At 43.4% G+C, this 19,217-nt stretch overlaps 1 protein-coding gene across 1 annotated transcript in view; it reads left to right on the plus strand.

The window, feature by feature from the left end:
• Nucleotides 1-348: 348 nt before the first annotated feature.
• Nucleotides 349-19,217, plus strand: part of LOC139403944 (uncharacterized) — a 28,883-nt gene continuing 10,014 nt past the window's right edge. The window contains exon 1 of the mRNA XM_071147151.1: nt 349-614. Within this exon, the coding sequence (XP_071003252.1) occupies nt 521-614 (94 nt within the window). The 5' untranslated portion in view covers nt 349-520. The remainder of the gene's footprint in view (nt 615-19,217) is intronic.

Below are 19,217 nucleotides of genomic sequence, written 5' to 3' on the forward strand. Positions count from 1 at the left end.
AACTTAGCAAAAATTACATGAACACATTTTCGACCAAATTTGAAATTACTGCTTTTTTGCTTGGTAGGGCAGGATGGCTTTCCAGCTATAGTGACGTGACCAATTATTAGAGTGCAATGCTCACGCACGCTAGACAACGTTCCTTCTCTGATCGCATGCACTGAATAATGTAGGTGTCTGTTCTCTGCTGGGTACTGAAACACACCGCAAGCAGACTGTAGCCCAGTATCGACACTATGCAGGCATCACACTGGTGGTAACCTGCTGCTGCCACAACAAGCCGTTGCCCGGTGTATTTAAAACGAGGCATGCGCAAATATGCAATTGTGGAGACCAGTGAAATGACTATATAGCACGGTTCCCCAGCTGGCGTCCCGCTGCTGACTCTAGTTGATGATCCCTGCTGTATAGCCTTCAGTCCTGCTGATTTGAATAGTATCAAGCCCGCGATCAGAGCAACAGACGGCTCTTTGGGGATCTCATTTTCATCCACTTCAGTCCTCTATGTGAGACAAGCAGGATGGGCTGTTCCACGAGTACCCAGACAACAGCGCAGGACACCACCAGACAGCCCAGCTCTAAACCAGAGGAAAGCAATGGAACCAGCACTACAGGTAAGTTCAAATACTAGAATGTCATTATATTATTGATACAACATCCTTGTATTGTTGACACATTATTTTGATGACATAAAAATGTGTCACACAATTTTGTCGCAATTTTTGTTGTTATTTTATACAGTGCCTCCTTGACTTGTTCCACATTTTGTTGTGTTACATTCTGAATTTAAAACGGATTCAATTGAGATTTTGTGTCACTGGCCTACACACAATACCCAATAATGTCAAAGTGGCATTATGTTTTTAGAGTTTCAACCCCTTTGTTATGGCAAGCCTAAATAAGATCTGGAGTAAACACTTGCTTCACATAATACAAGTCACATAATACGTTGTATGGACTCACTCTGAGTGCAGTAGTAGTGTTTAGTATGATTTTATGAAAACTACCTAATGTCTGTACCCAACACATATAAATGATCTGTAAGGTCCCTCAGTCGAGCAGTGATTAAAAAATACCTGTTAAATAAACAGACATTGAATATCCCTTTCAGCATAATGAAGTTATTCATTACACTTTGGATGGTGTATCAATACACCCAGTCACTACAAAGATACAGGCGTCCTTCCTAACTCAGTTGCTGGAGAGGAAGGAAACTGCTCTGGGATTTTACAATGGGGCCAATGGTGACTTTAAAACAGTTACAGAGTTTAACGGCTGTGATAGGAGAAAACTGAGGATCAAATCAAATTGTATTGTTCACATACACATGGTTAGCAGATGTTAATGCGAGTGTAGCGAAATGCTTGTGCTTCTAGTTCCGAAAGTGCAGCGATAATTAACAAGTAATCTAACAATTCCACAACAACTACCTAATACATACACATCTAAGTAAAGGAATGGAATAAGAATATATACATATAAATATATGGATGAGCAAATACAAAGCAGGGTGTGCAAGATGCAATAGATGGTATAAAATACAGTTCATACATATGAGATGAGTAATGCAAGATACAGTTGAAGTTGGAAGTTTCTATACACTTAGGTTGGAGTCATTAAAACTATTTTTTTAACCACTCCACAAATTTATTGTTCACAAACTATAGTTTTGGTAAGTTGGTTAGGACATCTACTTTGTGCATGACACAAGTCATTTTTTTCAACAATTGTTTAAAGACAGATTATTTCACTTATAATTTACTATATCACAATTCCAGTGGGTCAGAAGTTTACATACACTAAGTTGACTATGCCTTTAAACAGCTTGGAAAATTCCAGAAAATAATGTAATTGCTTTAGAAGCTTCTGATAGGCTAATTGACATAATTTGAGTCAATTGGAGGTGTACCTGTGGATGTATTTCAAGGCCTACCTTCAAACTCAGTGCCAATCGCTTGCCATCATGGGAAAATCGAAAGAAATCAGCCAAGACCTCAGAACAAAAATTGTAGACCTCCACAAGTCTGGTTTATCCTTGGAAGCAATTTCCAAACGCCTGAAGATACCACGGTCATCTGTACAAACAATAGTACGCAAGTATAAACACCATGGGACCACGCAGCCATCATACCGCTCAGGAAAGAGACGTGTTCTGTCTCCTAGAGATGAACGTACTTTGGTGCGAAAGGTGCAAATCAATCCCAGAACAACAGCAAAGGACCTTGTGAAGATGCTAGAGGAAGCAGGTACAAAAGTATCTATAGCCACAGTAAAACAAGTCCTATATCGACATAATCTGATAAGCCGCTCAGCAAGGAAGAAGCCACTGCTCCAAAACCACCATAAAAAAGCCAGACTGTGGTTTGCAACTGCACATGGGGATAGAGATTGTACTTTTGGAGAAATGTCCTCTGGTCTGATGAAACAGTAATAGAACTGTTTGGCCATAATGACCATCATTATGTGTGGGGAAAAAGGGGGAGGCTTGCAAGCCGAAGAACACCATCCCAACCGTAAAGCACTGGGGTGGCAGCATCATGTTGTGGGGTGCTTTGCTGCAGGAGGGACTGGTGCACTTCACAAAATAGATGGCTTCACGAATAAGGAAAATTAGGTGGCTATATTGAAGCAACATCTCAAGACATCAGAAGTTAAAGCTTAGTCGCAAATGGGTCTTCCGAATGGACAATGACCCCAAGCATACTTCCAAAGTTGTGGCAAATGGCTTAAGGACAACAAAGTCAAGTTATTGGAGTGGCCATCACAAAGCCCTGACCTCAATCCTATAGACAATATGTGGGCAGAACTGAAAAAGCGTGTGCGGGCAAGGAGGCCTACAAACCTGACTCAGTTACACCAGCTCTGTCAGGAGGAATGGGCCAAAATTCACCCAACTTATTGTGGGAAGCTTGTGGAAGGCTATCCGAAACGTTTGACCCATGTTAAACAATTTAACGGCAATGCTAACAAATACAATCAATTAGTATGTAAACTTATGACCCACTGGGAATGTGATGAAAGAAATCAAATCTGAAATGAATCATTCTCGCTACTATTATTCTGACATTTCACATTCTTACAATAAAGTGGCGATCCTAACTGACCTAAGCCAAGGAATATTTACTAGGATTAAATGTCAGGATTTGTGAAAAACTGTTTAAATGTACTTGGCTAAGGTGTATGTAAACTTCCGACTTCAACTGTATGTAAACATTATTAAAGTGGCATTGTTTAAAGTGACTAGTGATCCATTTATTAAAATGGCCAATGATTTCAAGTCTGTATGTAGACAGCAGCGTTTCTGTGTTAGTGACGACTATTTAACCGTTTGATGGCCTTCAGATAGAAGCTGTTATTCAGTCTCGCTGTCCCAGCTTTGATGCACCTTTATTGACCTCGCCTTCTAGATGATAGCAGGGATGAACAGGCAGTGGCTCGGGTGGTTGTTGTTCTTGATGATCTTTTTGGCCTTCCTGTGACATCGGGTGCTGTAAATGTTCTAGAGGACAAGTACTGTGCCCCCGGTGTTGTGTTGTGCAGACCGCACCACCCTCTGGAGAGCCCTGCGGTTGTGGGCGGTGCAGTTGCCATACCAGGCAATGATACAGCCTGACAGGATACTCTCAATTGTGCATCTGTAAAAGTTCGTGAGCGTTTTAGATGACAAGACACATTTCTTCAGCCTCCTGAGGTTGAAGAGGCGCTGTTGTGCCTTCTTCTCCACTCTGTCTGCGTGGGTGGACCCTTTCAGTTTGTCCGTGATGTGTACGCCGAGGAACTTAAAACTTTCCACCTTCTCCACTGCTGTCCCGTCGATATGGATGGGGGGGGTGCTCCCTCTGCTGTTTCCTGAAGTTCACGATAATCTCCTTTCTTTTGTTGACGTTGAGTGGGGAGGTTGTTTTGCTGACACAACACTCCGAGTGCCCTCGCCTCCTCCTCCTCTTGACGTTGTTGGTAATCAAGCCCACTTGTGGGGCCCCAGTGTTGAGGATCATCGAAGTGGAGATGTTGTTTCCTACCTTCACCACCTGGGGGTGGCCCGTCAGGAAGTCCAGGACCCAATTGCACAGGGCAGGGTTGAGACCCAGGGCCTCTAGCTTAATGATGAGCTTGTGTGAGTGTACTATGGTGTTGAAGGCTGAGCTGTAGTCAAAGAACAGCATTCTTACATAGGTATTCCTCTTGTCCAGATGGGATAGGGCAGTGTGATTGCGATTTATCGTCTGTGGATCTATTGAGGCGGTATTGAAATTGAAGTGGGTCTAGGGTGACAGGTAAGGGGGAAGTGATATGATCCTTGACTAGTCTCTCAAAGCACTTCATGATGACAGAAGTGAGTGCTACTAGTCATTTAGCTCAGTTACCTTTGCCTTCTTAGGTACAGGAACAATGGTGGCCATCTTGAAGCATGTGGGGACAGCAGACTGGGATAGGGAGAGATTGAATATGTCCATAAACAGACCAGCCAGCTGGTTTGCTCAGGCTCTGAAGACGCGGCTTGGGATGCCGTCTGGACCGGCAGCCTTGCGAGGGTTAACATGTTTAAATGTCTTACTGACGTGGCCACGAAGAAGGAGAGCTCACAGTTCTTGGAAGTGGGCCACGTCAGTGGAACTGTATTATCCTCAAAGTGGGCAAAGAAGGTGTTCAGTTTGTCTGGAAGCAAGACGTCGGTGTCCGTGACGTGGCTGGTTTTCTTTTTGTTGTCCGTGATTGTCTATAGACCCTTCCACATATGTCTCGTGTCTGTGCCTTTGAATTGCGACTCCACTTTGTCTCTATACTGACATTTCACTTGTTTGATTGCCTTGCGGAGGGAATAACTACACTGTTTGTATTCAGCCATAATCCCAGTCACCTTTCCATGGTTAAATGCAGTGGTTCGCACTTTCAGTTTTGCCCTGAATGCCGCCATCTATTCACGGTTTCTGGTTAGGGTAGGTTTTAATAGTCACAGTGGATACAACATCTCCTATACACTTCCTTATAAATTCACTCCTCGAGTCAGCGTATAGGTCGATGTTGTTCTCTGAGGCTGTCCGGAACATTTTCCAGTCCGTGTGATCAAAACAATCTTGAAGCGTGGCTTTCGATTGGTCAGACCAGCATTGAATAGTCCTTTACCATGGAAGTGATTGCACCACTCTACAAGGCAGCAATTGTGAGTGTACCCATGAGTTTACCAATTGCCTGAGTTAGAGGTTCCAAGCCCATTCTATTAATTGTTTTCTACAACGCCTTGCTTGTTTCAACAAGGAGCAACAAAGTTGAATCACTTTGTTGAGTCCATGTTATCGCAGAAACAGACTCAACCATACGAATGACCGCCCGTCCCATCTTCAGTCAGCTGTTCGTTCCCAAAATAGTTATGACGGTTATTTTATTTCCATGTACTTCTCAACACTGGTACATCCTGTTTGATTTTCTGCCTATAGGAAGGGAGGAGCAAAATGGAGTCGTGGTCAGATTTGCCAATAGGACGGCGGGGGAGGGCCTTGTATGCATCGTGTAAGTTAGAGTAGCAGTGATCCTAATTCAATTGATTGGACATGATATGGAAGGGCGTTGGTCAGGGAGATGACCAAGAATGCAATGGTCACTCTGACAGAGCTCCAGAGTTCCTCTGTGCAGATGGGAGAACCGTCCAAAAGGACAACCATCTCTGCAGCTCCACCAATCAGGCTTTTATGGTAGAGTGGCCAGACGTAAGCCACTCCTCAGTAAAATGCACGACAGCCCGAAGTGAGTTTGCCAAAAGGCACCTAAAGACTCTCAGACTATGAAAAACAAGATTATCACTGTTATCATTTCTCTGAATATCTATGATAGTAAATAGCTATTCTATTAATAAGATGTGTAATAGGATTTTCCAGGTGAAAAAAAATGAAAGCATTTGCAAATATCTGTTTTTATTACAATTTGTAACAGAGAGATTCTACATAGAAGCAGAGAAATGTCTAGCTGTCCTCTTGGAGACATGCCCTTAATATCCTAATCAGACAGCACCAAGTGTTCCGTAAACACCAGTCTGAGAGTCTTGCAGGATGTCTAAACCAAAAGGCAGTGACTTTGTCAGCTGCTACAGAATCACACAGTGTTCAACATAATGTCATCAATACAATACAACAGTTAATAATCAGCATGTCCTCAGTCCTTGTACATCCAGTCTGGTGTCAATCACTATCAACAGATATGAGAACAATCCATATCATTAAAATCTAATTTATTTATATAGCCCTTCTTACATCAGCTGATATATCAAAGTGCTGTACAGAAACCCAGCCTAAAACCCCAAACAGCAAGCAATGTAGGTGTAGAAGCACGGTGGCTAGGAAAAACTCCCTAGAAAGGCCAAAACCTAGGATAAAACCTAGAGAGGGACCAGCCAGTCCTCTTCTGGCTGCCGGGTGGAGATTATAACAGAACATGGCCAAGATGTTCAAATGTTCATAAATGACCAGCATGGTCAAATAACAGTAATCACAGTGAACAGGTCAGGGTTCCATAGCCGCAGGCAGAACAGTTTAAACTGGAGCTGCAGCACGGCCAGGTGGACTGGGGACAGCAAGGAGTCATCATGTCAGGTAGTCCTGAGGCATGGTCCTAGGGCGCAGGTCCTCCGAGAGAAAGAATGAAAGAGAGAAAGAGAGAATTAGAGAGAGCATACTTAAATTCACACAGGACACCGGATAAGACAGGAGAAATACTCCAGATATAACAAACTGACCCTAGCCCCCCGACACAAACTACTGCAGCATAAATACTGGAGGCTGAGACAGGAGAAGTACCCCAGATATAACAGACTGACCCTAGCCCCCCGACACAAACTACTGCAGCATAAATACTGGAGGCTGAGACAGGAGAAGTACCCCAGATATAACAGACTGACCCTAGCCCCCCGACACAAACTACTGCAGCATAAATACTGGAGGCTGGGACAGGAGAAGTACCCCAGATATAACAGACTGACCCTAGCCCCCCGACACAAACTACTGCAGCATAAATACTGGAGGCTGGGACAGGAGAAGTACCCCAGATATAACAGACTGACCCTAGCCCCCCGACACAAACTACTGCAGCATAAATACTGGAGGCTGAGACAGGAGAAGTACCCCAGATATAACAGACTGACCCTAGCCCCCAGACACATACTATTGCAGCTACTGCAGCTATAAATCTAGTGACCATCAACCCCAGAACATGTATTACAGACACTCCAAATACGCTAAACATTGTGTTGCTATAAACGTAATGTTCCCACTGCTGTAAATGATCCATATCCACTGTTTGGCATTCATAGAAATGTTCTAATCTCTTTCTCTGGGTCAGATGAACATGTGGCAGCAGGGACATTTCCTTAGTTTTGCATATGGCTCCTTTAACCTAACTCCTCTCAGGCAGAACAAGGACATTGTCAACTTGCACAAACTACAGAGTGAAAGAATAGTTTTGCTTTAGTTTTTGAGGTGCCACACAGAACACCTTGGGCTTGTTTCTGCTTTCATGCCAATGGAACTGTTTTGGTCCCACACCCTCCTGAATGGTTATTTTGTCTCCGTACATGGCATCGCTCTGAGTAAATGTCATCCCACTCAAACTGGCCTTTCTCTTCCCCACCATCTGCATTTTTTGATCTAAGGTTTGAGTATTGATTTCAAACCGAATCAAAGTTTATTTGTCACATGCAACAGGTAGACCTTACAGTGAAATGCTGAATACAACAGGTGTAGTAGACCTTACAGTGAAATGCTGAATACAACAGGTGTAGTAGACCTTACAGTGAAATGCTGAATACAACAGGTGTAGTAGACCTTACAGTGAAATGCTGAATACAACAGGTGTAGTGGACCTTACAGTGAAATGCTGAAGTGAAATGCTGAATACAACAGGTGTAGTAGACCTTACAGTGAAATGCTGAATACAACAGGTGTAGTAGACCTTACAGTGAAATGCTGAATACAACAGGTGTAGTAGACCTCACAGTGAAATGCTGAATACAACAGGTATAGTAGACCTTACAGTGAAATGCTGAATACAATAGGTGTAGTAGACCTTACAGTGAAATGCTGAATACAACAGGTGTAGTAGACCTTACAGTGAAATGCTGAATACAACAGGTGTAGTAGACCTTACAGTGAAATGCTGAATACAACAGGTGTAGTAGACCTTACAGTGAAATGCTGAATACAACAGGTGTAGTAGACCTTACAGTGAAATGCTGAATACAACAGGTGTAGTAGACCTTACAGTGAAATGCTGAATACAACAGGTGTAGTAGACCTTACAGTGAAATGCTGAATACAACAGGTATAGTAGACCTTACAGTGAAATGCTGAATACAACAGGTGTAGTAGACCTTACAGTGAAATGCTGAATACAACAGGTGTAGTAGACCTTACAGTGAAATGCTTCCTTACAGGCTCTAACCAACAGTGCAAAAAAGGTATAAGGTGAACAATAGGTAAGTAAAGAAATAAAAACAACAGTAAAAAGACAGGCTATATACAGTAGGGAGGCTATATACAGTACAGAGGCTATATACAGTAGAGAGGCTATATACAGTACAGAGGCTATATACAGTAGAGAGGCTATATACAGTAGAGAGGCTATATACAGTACAGAGGCTATATACAGTAGAGAGGCTATATACAGTAGAGAGGCTATATACAGTAGAGGCTATATACAGTAGAGAGGCTATGTACAGTAGAAGGGCTATATACAGTAGAGAGGCTATATACAGTAGAGAGGCTATATACAGTAGAGAGGCTATATACAGTACAAAGGCTATATACAGTACAGAGGCTATATACAGTAGAGAGGCTATATACAGTAGAGAGGCTATATACAGTAGGGAGGCTATATACAGTAGAGAGGCTATGTACAGTAGAGGGGCTATATACAGTAGAGGGGCTATATACAGTAGAGGCTATATACAGTAGAGAGGCTATATACAGTACAAAGGCTATATACAGTACAAAGGCTATATACAGTACAGAGGCTATATACAGTAGGGAGGCTATATACAGTAGGGAGGCTATATACAGTAGGGAGGCTATATACTGTAGGGAGGCTATATACTGTAGGGAGGCTATATACAGTAGGGAGGCTATATACAGTAGAGAGGCTATATACAGTAGAGGCTATATACAGTAGGGAGGCTATATACAGTAGAGAGGCTATATACAGTAGAGAGGCTATACACAGTAGGGAGGCTATATATACAGTAGAGAGGCTATAAACAGTAGCGAGGCTATAAAAGTAGCGAGGCTACATACAGACACTGGTTAGTCAGGTTGATTGACGTAGTATGTACATGTAGATATGGTTAAAGTGACTATGCATATATGATGAACAGAGAGTAGCAGTAGTGTAAAAGAGGGGGTTGGTTTCTGAGGGATGTTAGTGTGAAGTTGTGCATTCAATGCAAATGTTTGTTCATGAATGCAAATGGTTTGTAAAAGTTGTGTAGGTCTAGTATAAATGTAGATACTCCTGCAAGTAGAAGAATGTATTCTCAGCAAAAAAAGTAACGTCCCTTTTTCAGAACCCTTTCTTTCAAAGATAATTCGTAAAAATTCAAATAACTTCACTGATCTTCATTGTAAAGGGTTTAAACACTGTTTCCCGTGCTTGTTCAATGAACCATAAACAATTAATGAACATGCACCTGTGGAACGGTCATTAAGACACTAACAGCTTACAGACTGTAGGCAATTATGGTCACAGTTATGAAAACTTAGGACACTAAAGAGGCTTTTCTACTGACTCTGAAAAACACCAAAATAAAGATGCCCAGGGTCCCTGCTCATCTGCGTGAACGTGCCTTAGGCATGCTGCACAGAGGCATGAGGACTGCAGATGTGGCCAGGGCAATAAATTGCAATGTCCGTACTGTGAGACTCATAAAACAGCGCTACAGGGAGACAGGACGGACAGCTGATCGTCCTCGCAGTGGCAGACCACGTGTAACACCTGCACAGGATCGGTACATCCGAACACCACACCGGCGGGACAGGTATAGAATGGCAACAACAACTGCCCGAGTTACACCAGGAACGCACAATCCCTCCATCAGTGCTCAGACTGTCCGTAATAGGCTGAGAGAGGCTGGACTGAGGGCTTGTAGGCCTGTTGTAAGGCAGGTCCTCGCAAGACACCAGACAGGAATGTTAGTGTTCTGCCATGGCCAGCGAAGAGCCCGGATCGCAATCCCATTGAGCACGTCTGGGACCTGTTGGATCGGAGGGTGAGGGCTAGGGCCATTCCCCCCCAGAAATGTCTGGGAACTTGCAGGTGCCTTGGTGGAAGAGTGGGGTAACATCTCACAGCAAGAACTGGCAAATCTGTTGTTGTCCATGAGGAGGAGATGCACTGCAGTACTTAATGCAGCTGGTGGCCACACCAGATACCGACTGTTACTTTTGATTTTGACCCCCCCTTTGTTCAGGGACACATAATTCAATTTCTGTTAGTCACATGTCTGTGGAACTTGTTCAGTTTATGTCTCAGTTGTTGAATCTTGTTATGTTCATACAAATATTTACACATGTTAAGTTTGCTGAAAATAAACGCAGTTGACAGTGAGAGGATGTTTCTTTTTCTTTTTTTTCTCTTAGTTTAGATACTCCTGCTAGTAGTTTCATGTAGATACTCCTGCTAGTAGTTTCATGTAGATACTCCTGCTAGTAGTTTCATGTAGATACTCCTGCTAATTGATTCATGTAGATACTCCTGCTAGTAGATTCATGTAGATACTCCTGCTAATAGATTCATGTAGATACTCCTGCTAGTAGTTTCATGTAGATACTCCTGCTAATTGATTCATGTAGATACTCCTGCTAGTAGATTCATGTAGATACTCCTGCTAGTAGATTCATGTAGATACTCCTGCTAGTAGATTCATGTAGACCTCCAAAAGTCTGGTTCATCCTTGGAAGCAATTTCCAAACGACTGCTATGCCCGGTCTCATATCCCTTAGTCTTGGCCTCCAGGCTTCACATCCCTGTACACACATTCCTGTTCTAGGAACCATGGGCTGTGGTGGGTGAGGAAGTTAATCTGTGTTAGCGTGAGGTCTGTGTTTCATATGATCATTAACTGGGTATTTTTCGCCTTTCTTCCTGTGGTTAAAATGGTGTGTTAGACCAACTTGATTTAGACAGTGCTGATACTGCAGTTTGGATAATGCCCAACATACACATGCATGCCTCATCTTTCTCAGGGACATGTGAGACACAAACAACAACACAGTTACACATGGGATAAACAAACAAATAGTCAATTACATGGGATAAAAAAAACGTATAGTCAATTACACAATAGAAAAATCTATATACGGTGTGTGCAAATGTAGTAAGATTAGGGAGGTAAGGCAATAAATAGGCCGTGGAGGCAAAGTAATTACAATTTAGGATTAACACTGGAGTGATAGATGTGCAAGTAGAGATACTGGTGTGCAAATGAGCAAAAAAAATACAAAATAACCATATGGGGATGAGGTAGTTGGGTTGGCTATTTACAGATTGGCTGTGTACAGGTCCAGTGATCGGTAAGCTGCTCTGACAGCTGATGCTTATAGCTAGTGAGGGAGATATAAGTGATTTTCGCATTTCGTTCTAGTCATTGGCAGCAGAGAACTGGAAGGAAAGGTGGCCAAATAGGCGTTGACTTTGGGGATGACCAGTGAACTATACCTGATGGAGCGTGTGCTACGGGTGGGTGTTGCTATGGTGACCAGTGAGCTGAGATAAAGCGAGGCGAGGCTACAACTAGCGAAGACTTATAGATGACCTGGAGCCAGTGGGTTTGGCGATGAATATGTAGCGAGCGCCAGCAAACGAGAGCATACAGGTCGCAGTGTTGGGTAGTATATGGGGATTTGGTGACAAAACGGATGGCGCTGTGATAGACTACATCCAGTTTGCTGAGTAGAGTGTTGTAGGCTATTTTGTAAATGGCATCGGCAAAGTCAAGGATCGGTAGGATAGTCAGTTTTACGAGGGTATGTTTGGCAGCATGAGTGAAGGAGGCTTTGTTGTGAAATAGGAAGCCGATTCTAGATTTAATTTTGGATTGGAGATGCTTAATGTGAATCTGGAAGGAGAGTTTACAGTCTAACCAGACACCCAGGTATTTGTAGTTGTCCATATATTCTAAGTCAGAACTGCCCAGAGTAGTGATGCTAGACGGGCAGGCGGGTGCGGGCAGCAGACGGTTGATAAGCATGTATTTGGTTTTACTAGCATTTAAAAGCAGTTGGAGGCCACAGAAGGAGTGTTTTATGGCATTGATGCTCGTTTGGAGGTTAGTTAACACAGTGTCCAAAGAAGGGCCAGATGTATACAGAACGGTGTCATCTGCGTAGAGCTGGATCAGAGAATCACCAGCAGCAAGAGCGACATCATTGATATACAGATAAAATAGTCTGCCCGAGAATTTAACCCTGTGGCACCTGGACAACAGGCCCTCAGATTTGACACACTGAACTCTATCTGAGAAGTAGTTGGTGAACCAGGCAAGGCAGTCATTTGAGAAACCAAGGCTATTGAGTCTGCCGATAAGAATGCGGTGATTGACAGAGTCGAATGCCTTGGCCCGGTCAATGAATACGGCTGCACAGTACTGTCTTTCATCGATGGCGGTTATGATATTGTTTAGGACCTTGCGCGTGGCTGAGGTGCATCCATGACCAGCTCTGAAACCAGATTGCATAGTGGAGAAGGTATGGTGGGATTCAAAATGGTCGGTGATCTGTTTAACTTGGCTTTCGAAGATTTTAGAAAGGCAGGGCAGGATGGATAGACAGTTGAAGTCGGAAGTTTACATACACCTAGGCCAAATACATTTAAACTCAGTTCTTCACAATTCCTGACATTTAATCCTAGTAAAAATTCCCTGTTTTAGGCCAGTTAGGATCATCACTTTATTTTAAGAATGTGAAATGTCAGAATAATAGTAGAGAGAATGATTTATTTCAGCTTTTCTTTCTTTCATCACATTCCCAGTGGGTCATAAGTTTACATACACTCAATTAGTATTTGTTAGCATTGCCTTTAAAATGTTTAACTTGGATCAAACGTTTCAGGTAGCCTTCCACCAGCTTCCCACAATAAGTTGGGTGAATTTTGACCCATTCCTCCTGACAGAGCTGGTGTAACTGAGTCAGGTTTGTAGGCCTCCTTGCTCACACACACTTTTTCAGTTTTGCCCACAATTTTTCTATGAGATTGAGGTCAGGGCTTTGTGATGACCACTCCAATACCTTGACTTTGTTGTCCTTAAGCCATTTTGCCACAAATTTGGAAGTATGCTTGGGGTCATTGTCCATTTGGAAGACCCATTTGCGACCAAGCTTTAACTGATGTCTTGAGATGTTACTTCAATATATCCACCTAATGACGCCATCTATTTTGTGAAGTGCACCAGTCCCTCCTGCAGAAAAGCACCCCACAGCATGATGCTGCCACCCCCATACTTCACGGTTAGGATGGGGTTCTTCAGCTTGCAAGCATCCCCCTTTTCCTCCAAACATAACGATGGTCATTATGGCCAAACAGTCATATTTTTGTTTCATCAGACCAGAGGACATTTCTCCAGAAAGTACGATCTTTGTCCCCATGTGCAGTTGCAAACCATAGTCTGGCTTTTTTATGTCGGTTTTGAGGCAGTGGCTTCTTCCTTGCTGGGCGGCCTTTCAGGTTATGACGATATAGAACTCGTTTTGCTGTGGATATAGATACTTTGTACCTGTTTCCTCCAGCATCTTCACAGGGTCCTTTGCTGTTGTTCTGGGATTTTTTATTTAACCGTTATTTAACCAGGCTCATTGAGATTAAAATCTCTTTTTCAAGAGCGCCCTGGCCAAGATAGGCAGCACCAAGTCATTACAAAAACATTACAGACAGACAACATGAAAAACTAAAAGTAATCTAGTAAAAACCATTGAATCCACAAGCGTATAAAACAGCAAATTAAAAACATTGACAGGTCAGGGAATCAGCCTCAAAATCCTTCATCAGTGATTTAAAAACATCAATCAGGACAAGTTCTTCCAGTTTAAAAGTATTTTGTAAGGTGTTCCAAGACGATGGTGCAGAAGACATAAAAGCCCTTTTACCAAATTCAGTTCGGACATTTGGAACAGTTAGCAGGATAAAGTCCAGCGAACGAAGAGAGTACCCACCACATTTATGAACAATAAAAATGCTCAAATAAAATGGTAGTAAACCCAAAATGGCTTTATTGATAAAAGTATAGCAGTGCCTGAGCCTACGAGTGATTAGAGAATGCCAGCCAACCCTGGTATATAAAGGGCAGTGGTGCGTAAGGGTTTTGCAGTTTAAAATACATCTCAATGCTCCATGGTAAAGGGTGTCAATTGATCTCAAACACTGAGCGGAAGCATTCATATATAAAATATCCCCATAGTCCTTCTGGCTTCAAAAGAAAAACAGGCCTTATTCCTAAATTAAAATCCCAATTTCAGCTCAAATTTTTTTGTAAATTGTTGAATATGCAATTTAAAAGAGAGGCCGTCATCAATTAAAATTCCAAGTTATTTATATGAGGTAACAGTCTCAATCTCCTTGCCCTGACAGGTAGTAATAGGTGAAAGGTTCAGAGGTCTATTTCTTGCATTAGAAAACACCATTAGTTTAGTTTTGTCAGTATTGAGGATAAGCTTCAATTGACACAAGGTATGTTGAACAGTATAAAAAGCAGTTTGCAAGTTCTGGAAAGCTTTTGTAAGAGACGAGGCACAACAGTAAATAACAGTATCAGCATAAAAATGAATTGTGATACAGTGAATTATAAGTGAAATAATCTGTCTGTAAACAATTATTGTAAAAATTACTTGTGTCATGCAAAGTAGATGTCCTAACTGGCCAAAAATATGGTTGAAAAACACATTTTAATGACTCCAACCTAAGTGTATGTGAATGTCCGACTTCAGCTGTAGGTCTATAATAGTTTGGGTCTAGATTGTCTCGCCATTTGAAGAGGGGGATGACCATGGCAGCTTTCCAATCTTTGGAGATCTCAGACGATACGAAGAGAGGTTAAACATCTTGGCCATGTTCTGTTATAATCTCCACCCGGCACAGCCAGAAGAGGACTGGCCATCCCACATATGCTCTCTCTAATTCTCTCTTTCTTTCTCTCTCTCGGAGGACCTGAGCCCTAGGACCATGCCCCAGGAATACCTGACATGATGACTCCTTGCTGTCCCCAGTCCACCTGACTGTGCTGCTGCTCCAGTTTCAACTATTCTGCCTTATTATTATTCGACCATGCTGGTCATCTATGAACATTTGAACATCTTGACCATGTTTTGTTATAATCTCCACCCGGCACAGCCAGAAGAGGACTGGCCACCCCACATAGCCTGGTTCCTCTCTAGGTTTCTTCCTAGGTTTTGGCCTTTCTAGGGAGTTTTTCCTAGCCACCGTGCTTCTACACCTGCATTGCTTGCTGTTTGGGGTTTTAGGCTGGGTTTCTGTACAGCACTTTGAGATATCAGCTGATGTACGAAGGGCTATATAAATAAATTTGATTTGATTTGATATTTAGAGGGCAAGTTGGTCAGGATGATATCTATGAGGGTGCCCATGGTTACGGATTTAGGGTTGTACCTGGTAGGTTCCTTGATAATTTGTGTGAGATTGAGGGCATCTAGCTTAGATTGTAGGATGGCCGGGGTGTTAAGCATATCCCAGTTTAGGTCACCTAACAGTACGAACTCTGAGGATAGATGGGGGGCAATCAGTTCACATTTGGTGTCCAGGGCACAGCTGGGGGCTGAGGGGGGTCTATAACAAGCGGCAACAGTGAGAATTATTTCTGGAAAGGTGGATATTTAAAAGTAGAAGCACAAATTGTTTGTGCACAGACTTGGAATGAATGACAGAACTCTGCAGGCTATCTCTGCAGTTCTATCTTGTCGGAAAATGTTATAGTTGGGGATGGACATTTCAGGAGTTTTGGTGGCCTTCCTAAGGCTCGGCTAGGACATCAGAGTTGGTCGAGTGTGCTAAAGCAATGAATAAAACAAACTTAGGGAGGATGCTTCTGATGTTGACATGCATGAAACCAAGGCTTATACGGTTACGGAAGTCAACAAATGAGAGCGCCTGGGTAATAGGTGTAGTACTGGGGGCTACAGGGCCTGGGTTAACCTCTACATCACCAGAGGAACAGAGGAGGAGTAGGATACAGGTACGGCTAAAGGATATAAGAACTGGTCGTCTAGTGCGTTGGGGACAGAGAATAAAAGAAGCAGATTTCTGGGCGTGGTAGAATAGATTCAAGGCATAATGTACAGACAAGGGTATGGTAGGATGTGAGTACAGTGGAGGTAAACCTAGGCATTGAATGACGATGAGAGAGGTTGCGTCTCTGGAGGCACCAGATATGCCAGGTGAGGTCTCTGCATGTGTGGAGGGTGCGAAAAAAGAGCTATCTAAGGCATTTAGGGCGGGGCTTGGGGCTCTATAGTGAAAAAAAAAACAATAATAGCTAACCTATACAGCAGTAGACAAGGCATATTGACATTAGGGAGAGGCATGTGTAGCCGAGTGATCATAGGGTCTAATGAGCAGCAATATGTGAGTCAGTGAGCCATTCGGTAGTCGCTACTACGCTAGGCGAGCTGGAGATACAGCAATTCAGAAAGCTAGCGGGCCGGGGCCAGCAGATGGGTCTTTTGTGATGTCGCAACGGGAAAAAGCCTGTTGAAACCACCCCGGACGATTACGTCGGCAGACCAGTCGTGATGGATCGGTGGGGCTCCGTGTCGGCAATAAGGGGTCCAGGCCAATTGGCAAAAGAGGTATTGTAGCCCAAGAATTAGCGAGCTGCGATGATCCGGTATAATGATCCAGAGCTTGCGGTAGGAATCCAGAGATGTGGTAGAGAAAAAGCTGTCCGATATGCTCCGGGTTGATATCGCGCTGTGCAGACTGGCAGGTATTAACCGAGCTGAGGCTGGTTGGTGTCCGAGTTAACGGTGAAGACCGCTAGCGGTGGCTAACTGACTACTAGCTAGTAGCTAGTTAGCTGGCTAGCTTCTGATGGGGGTTCCGGATCTAGTATAAAAAATATCAGATCCACACCACATTGGGTGAGGCGAGTTGCAGGAGAGTATATTCAGTCCGTAGATGGAAAGTGAGATTAAAATATATACGAAATATATATGGAAAAAAACTAGGAAAACGATTATTTTCACGGGACAAGACAAAACACACTTCCGACTGCTACGCCATCTTGGATAATAGGATACGAGTTAGGGTTAGACTTTGATATCATTACAGTCCAAGGGAACAAAGTCATTGTAATATCATAATGATACATTATGATAACATTGTAATAGCATTGTAATAACATTGTAATAGCAGAATTGTAATCATATTGTGATAACATTGTAATAACATAGTAACTATGCTAACATTGATAACCTAATAATAACATTGTGATATTATAATAGCATTTAATAACCTCATAGTAACATTGTGATAACATTAAAATAACATTGTGATACCCTTATAATAATATTGAAATAATATGATAACGTTGTGATTACCTTATAATAACATTGCAATAACATAATAACATTGAATATAACCTTATCATAACCTTGTCATAACCTTAGCTGTCCCTGTGTCTTGTCAAGGAGTAGGGTAAAGTTGCCCCTAGATGCTGATCTTGAGTCAGTTTAGCATTTTCTCAACTAATGGTTAAAGGTGCAATATACAAGATTTTTTGTTGTTGAATTTTTGCATTGTCATTTCAGAAATGTCTAAGACACTGCATCTCAGTGCTAGAGGCGTCACTACAGACCCTGGTTCAGCGGTCTAAGGCACTGCATCTCAGTGCTAGAGGCGTCACTAGAGACCCTGGTTCAGCGGTCTAAGGTACTGCATCTCAGTGCTAGAGGCGTCACTACAGACCCTGGTTCAGCGGTCTAAGGCACTGCATCTCAGTGCTAGAGGCGTCACTAGAGACCCTGGTTCAGCGGTCTAAGGTACTGCATCTCAGTGCTAGAGGCGTCACTACAGACCCTGGTTCAGAGGTCTAAGACACTGCATCTCAGTGCTAGAGGCGTCACTACAGACCCTGGTTCAGCGGTCTAAGGCACTGCATCTCAGTGCTAGAGGCGTCACTACAGACCCTGGTTCAGAGGTCTAAGACACTGCATCTCAGTGCTAGAGGCGTCACTACAGACCCTGGTTCAGCGGTCTAAGGCACTGCATCTCAGTGCTAGAGGCGTCACTACAGACACTGGTTCAGAGGTCTAAGACACTGCATCTCAGTGTTAGAGGGGTCACTACAGACCCTGGTTCAGCGGTCTAAGACACTGCATCTCAGTGTTAAAGGCGTCACTACAGACCCTGGTTCAGAGGTCTAAGACACTGCATCTCAGTGTTAGAGGGGTCACTACAGACCCTGGTTCAGCGGTCTAAGACACTGCATCTCAGTGTTAAAGGCGTCACTACAGACCCTGGTTCAGAGGTCTAAGACACTGCATCTCAGTGTTAGAGGGGTCACTACAGACCCTGGTTCAGCGGTCTAAGACACTGCATCTCAGTGTTAAAGGCGTCTCTACAGACCCTGGTTCAGAGGTCTAAGACATCTCAGTGCTAGAGGCGTCACTACAGACACTGGTTCAGAGGTCTAAGACACTGCATCTCAGTGTTAGAGGGGTCACTACAGACCCTGGTTCAGCGGTCTAAGACACTGCATCTCAGTGTTAAAGGCGTCACTACAGACCCTGGTTCAGAGGTCTAAGACACTGCAGTGCTAGAGGCGTCACTACAGACACTGGTTCAGAGGTCTAAGACACTGCCTCTCAGTGCTAGAGGCGTCACTACAGACCCTGGTTCAGAGGTCTAAGACACTGCATCTCGGTGCTAGAGGCGTCACTACAGACACTGGTTCAGCGGTCTAAGACACTGCATCTCAGTGCTAGAGGCGTCACTACAGACCCTGGTTCAGAGGTCTAAGACACTGCATCTCAGTGTTAGAGGGGTCACTACAGACCCTGGTTCAGCGGTCTAAGACACTGCATCTCAGTGTTAAAGGCGTCTCTACAGACCCTGGTTCAGAGGTCTAAGACATCTCAGTGCTAGAGGCGTCACTACAGACACTGGTTCAGAGGTCTAAGACACTGCATCTCAGTGTTAGAGGGGTCACTACAGACCCTGGTTCAGCGGTCTAA

Source organism: Oncorhynchus clarkii, unplaced genomic scaffold, assembly GCF_045791955.1.
Source record: "Oncorhynchus clarkii lewisi isolate Uvic-CL-2024 unplaced genomic scaffold, UVic_Ocla_1.0 unplaced_contig_9947_pilon_pilon, whole genome shotgun sequence".
Taxonomy (NCBI): domain Eukaryota; kingdom Metazoa; phylum Chordata; class Actinopteri; order Salmoniformes; family Salmonidae; genus Oncorhynchus; species Oncorhynchus clarkii.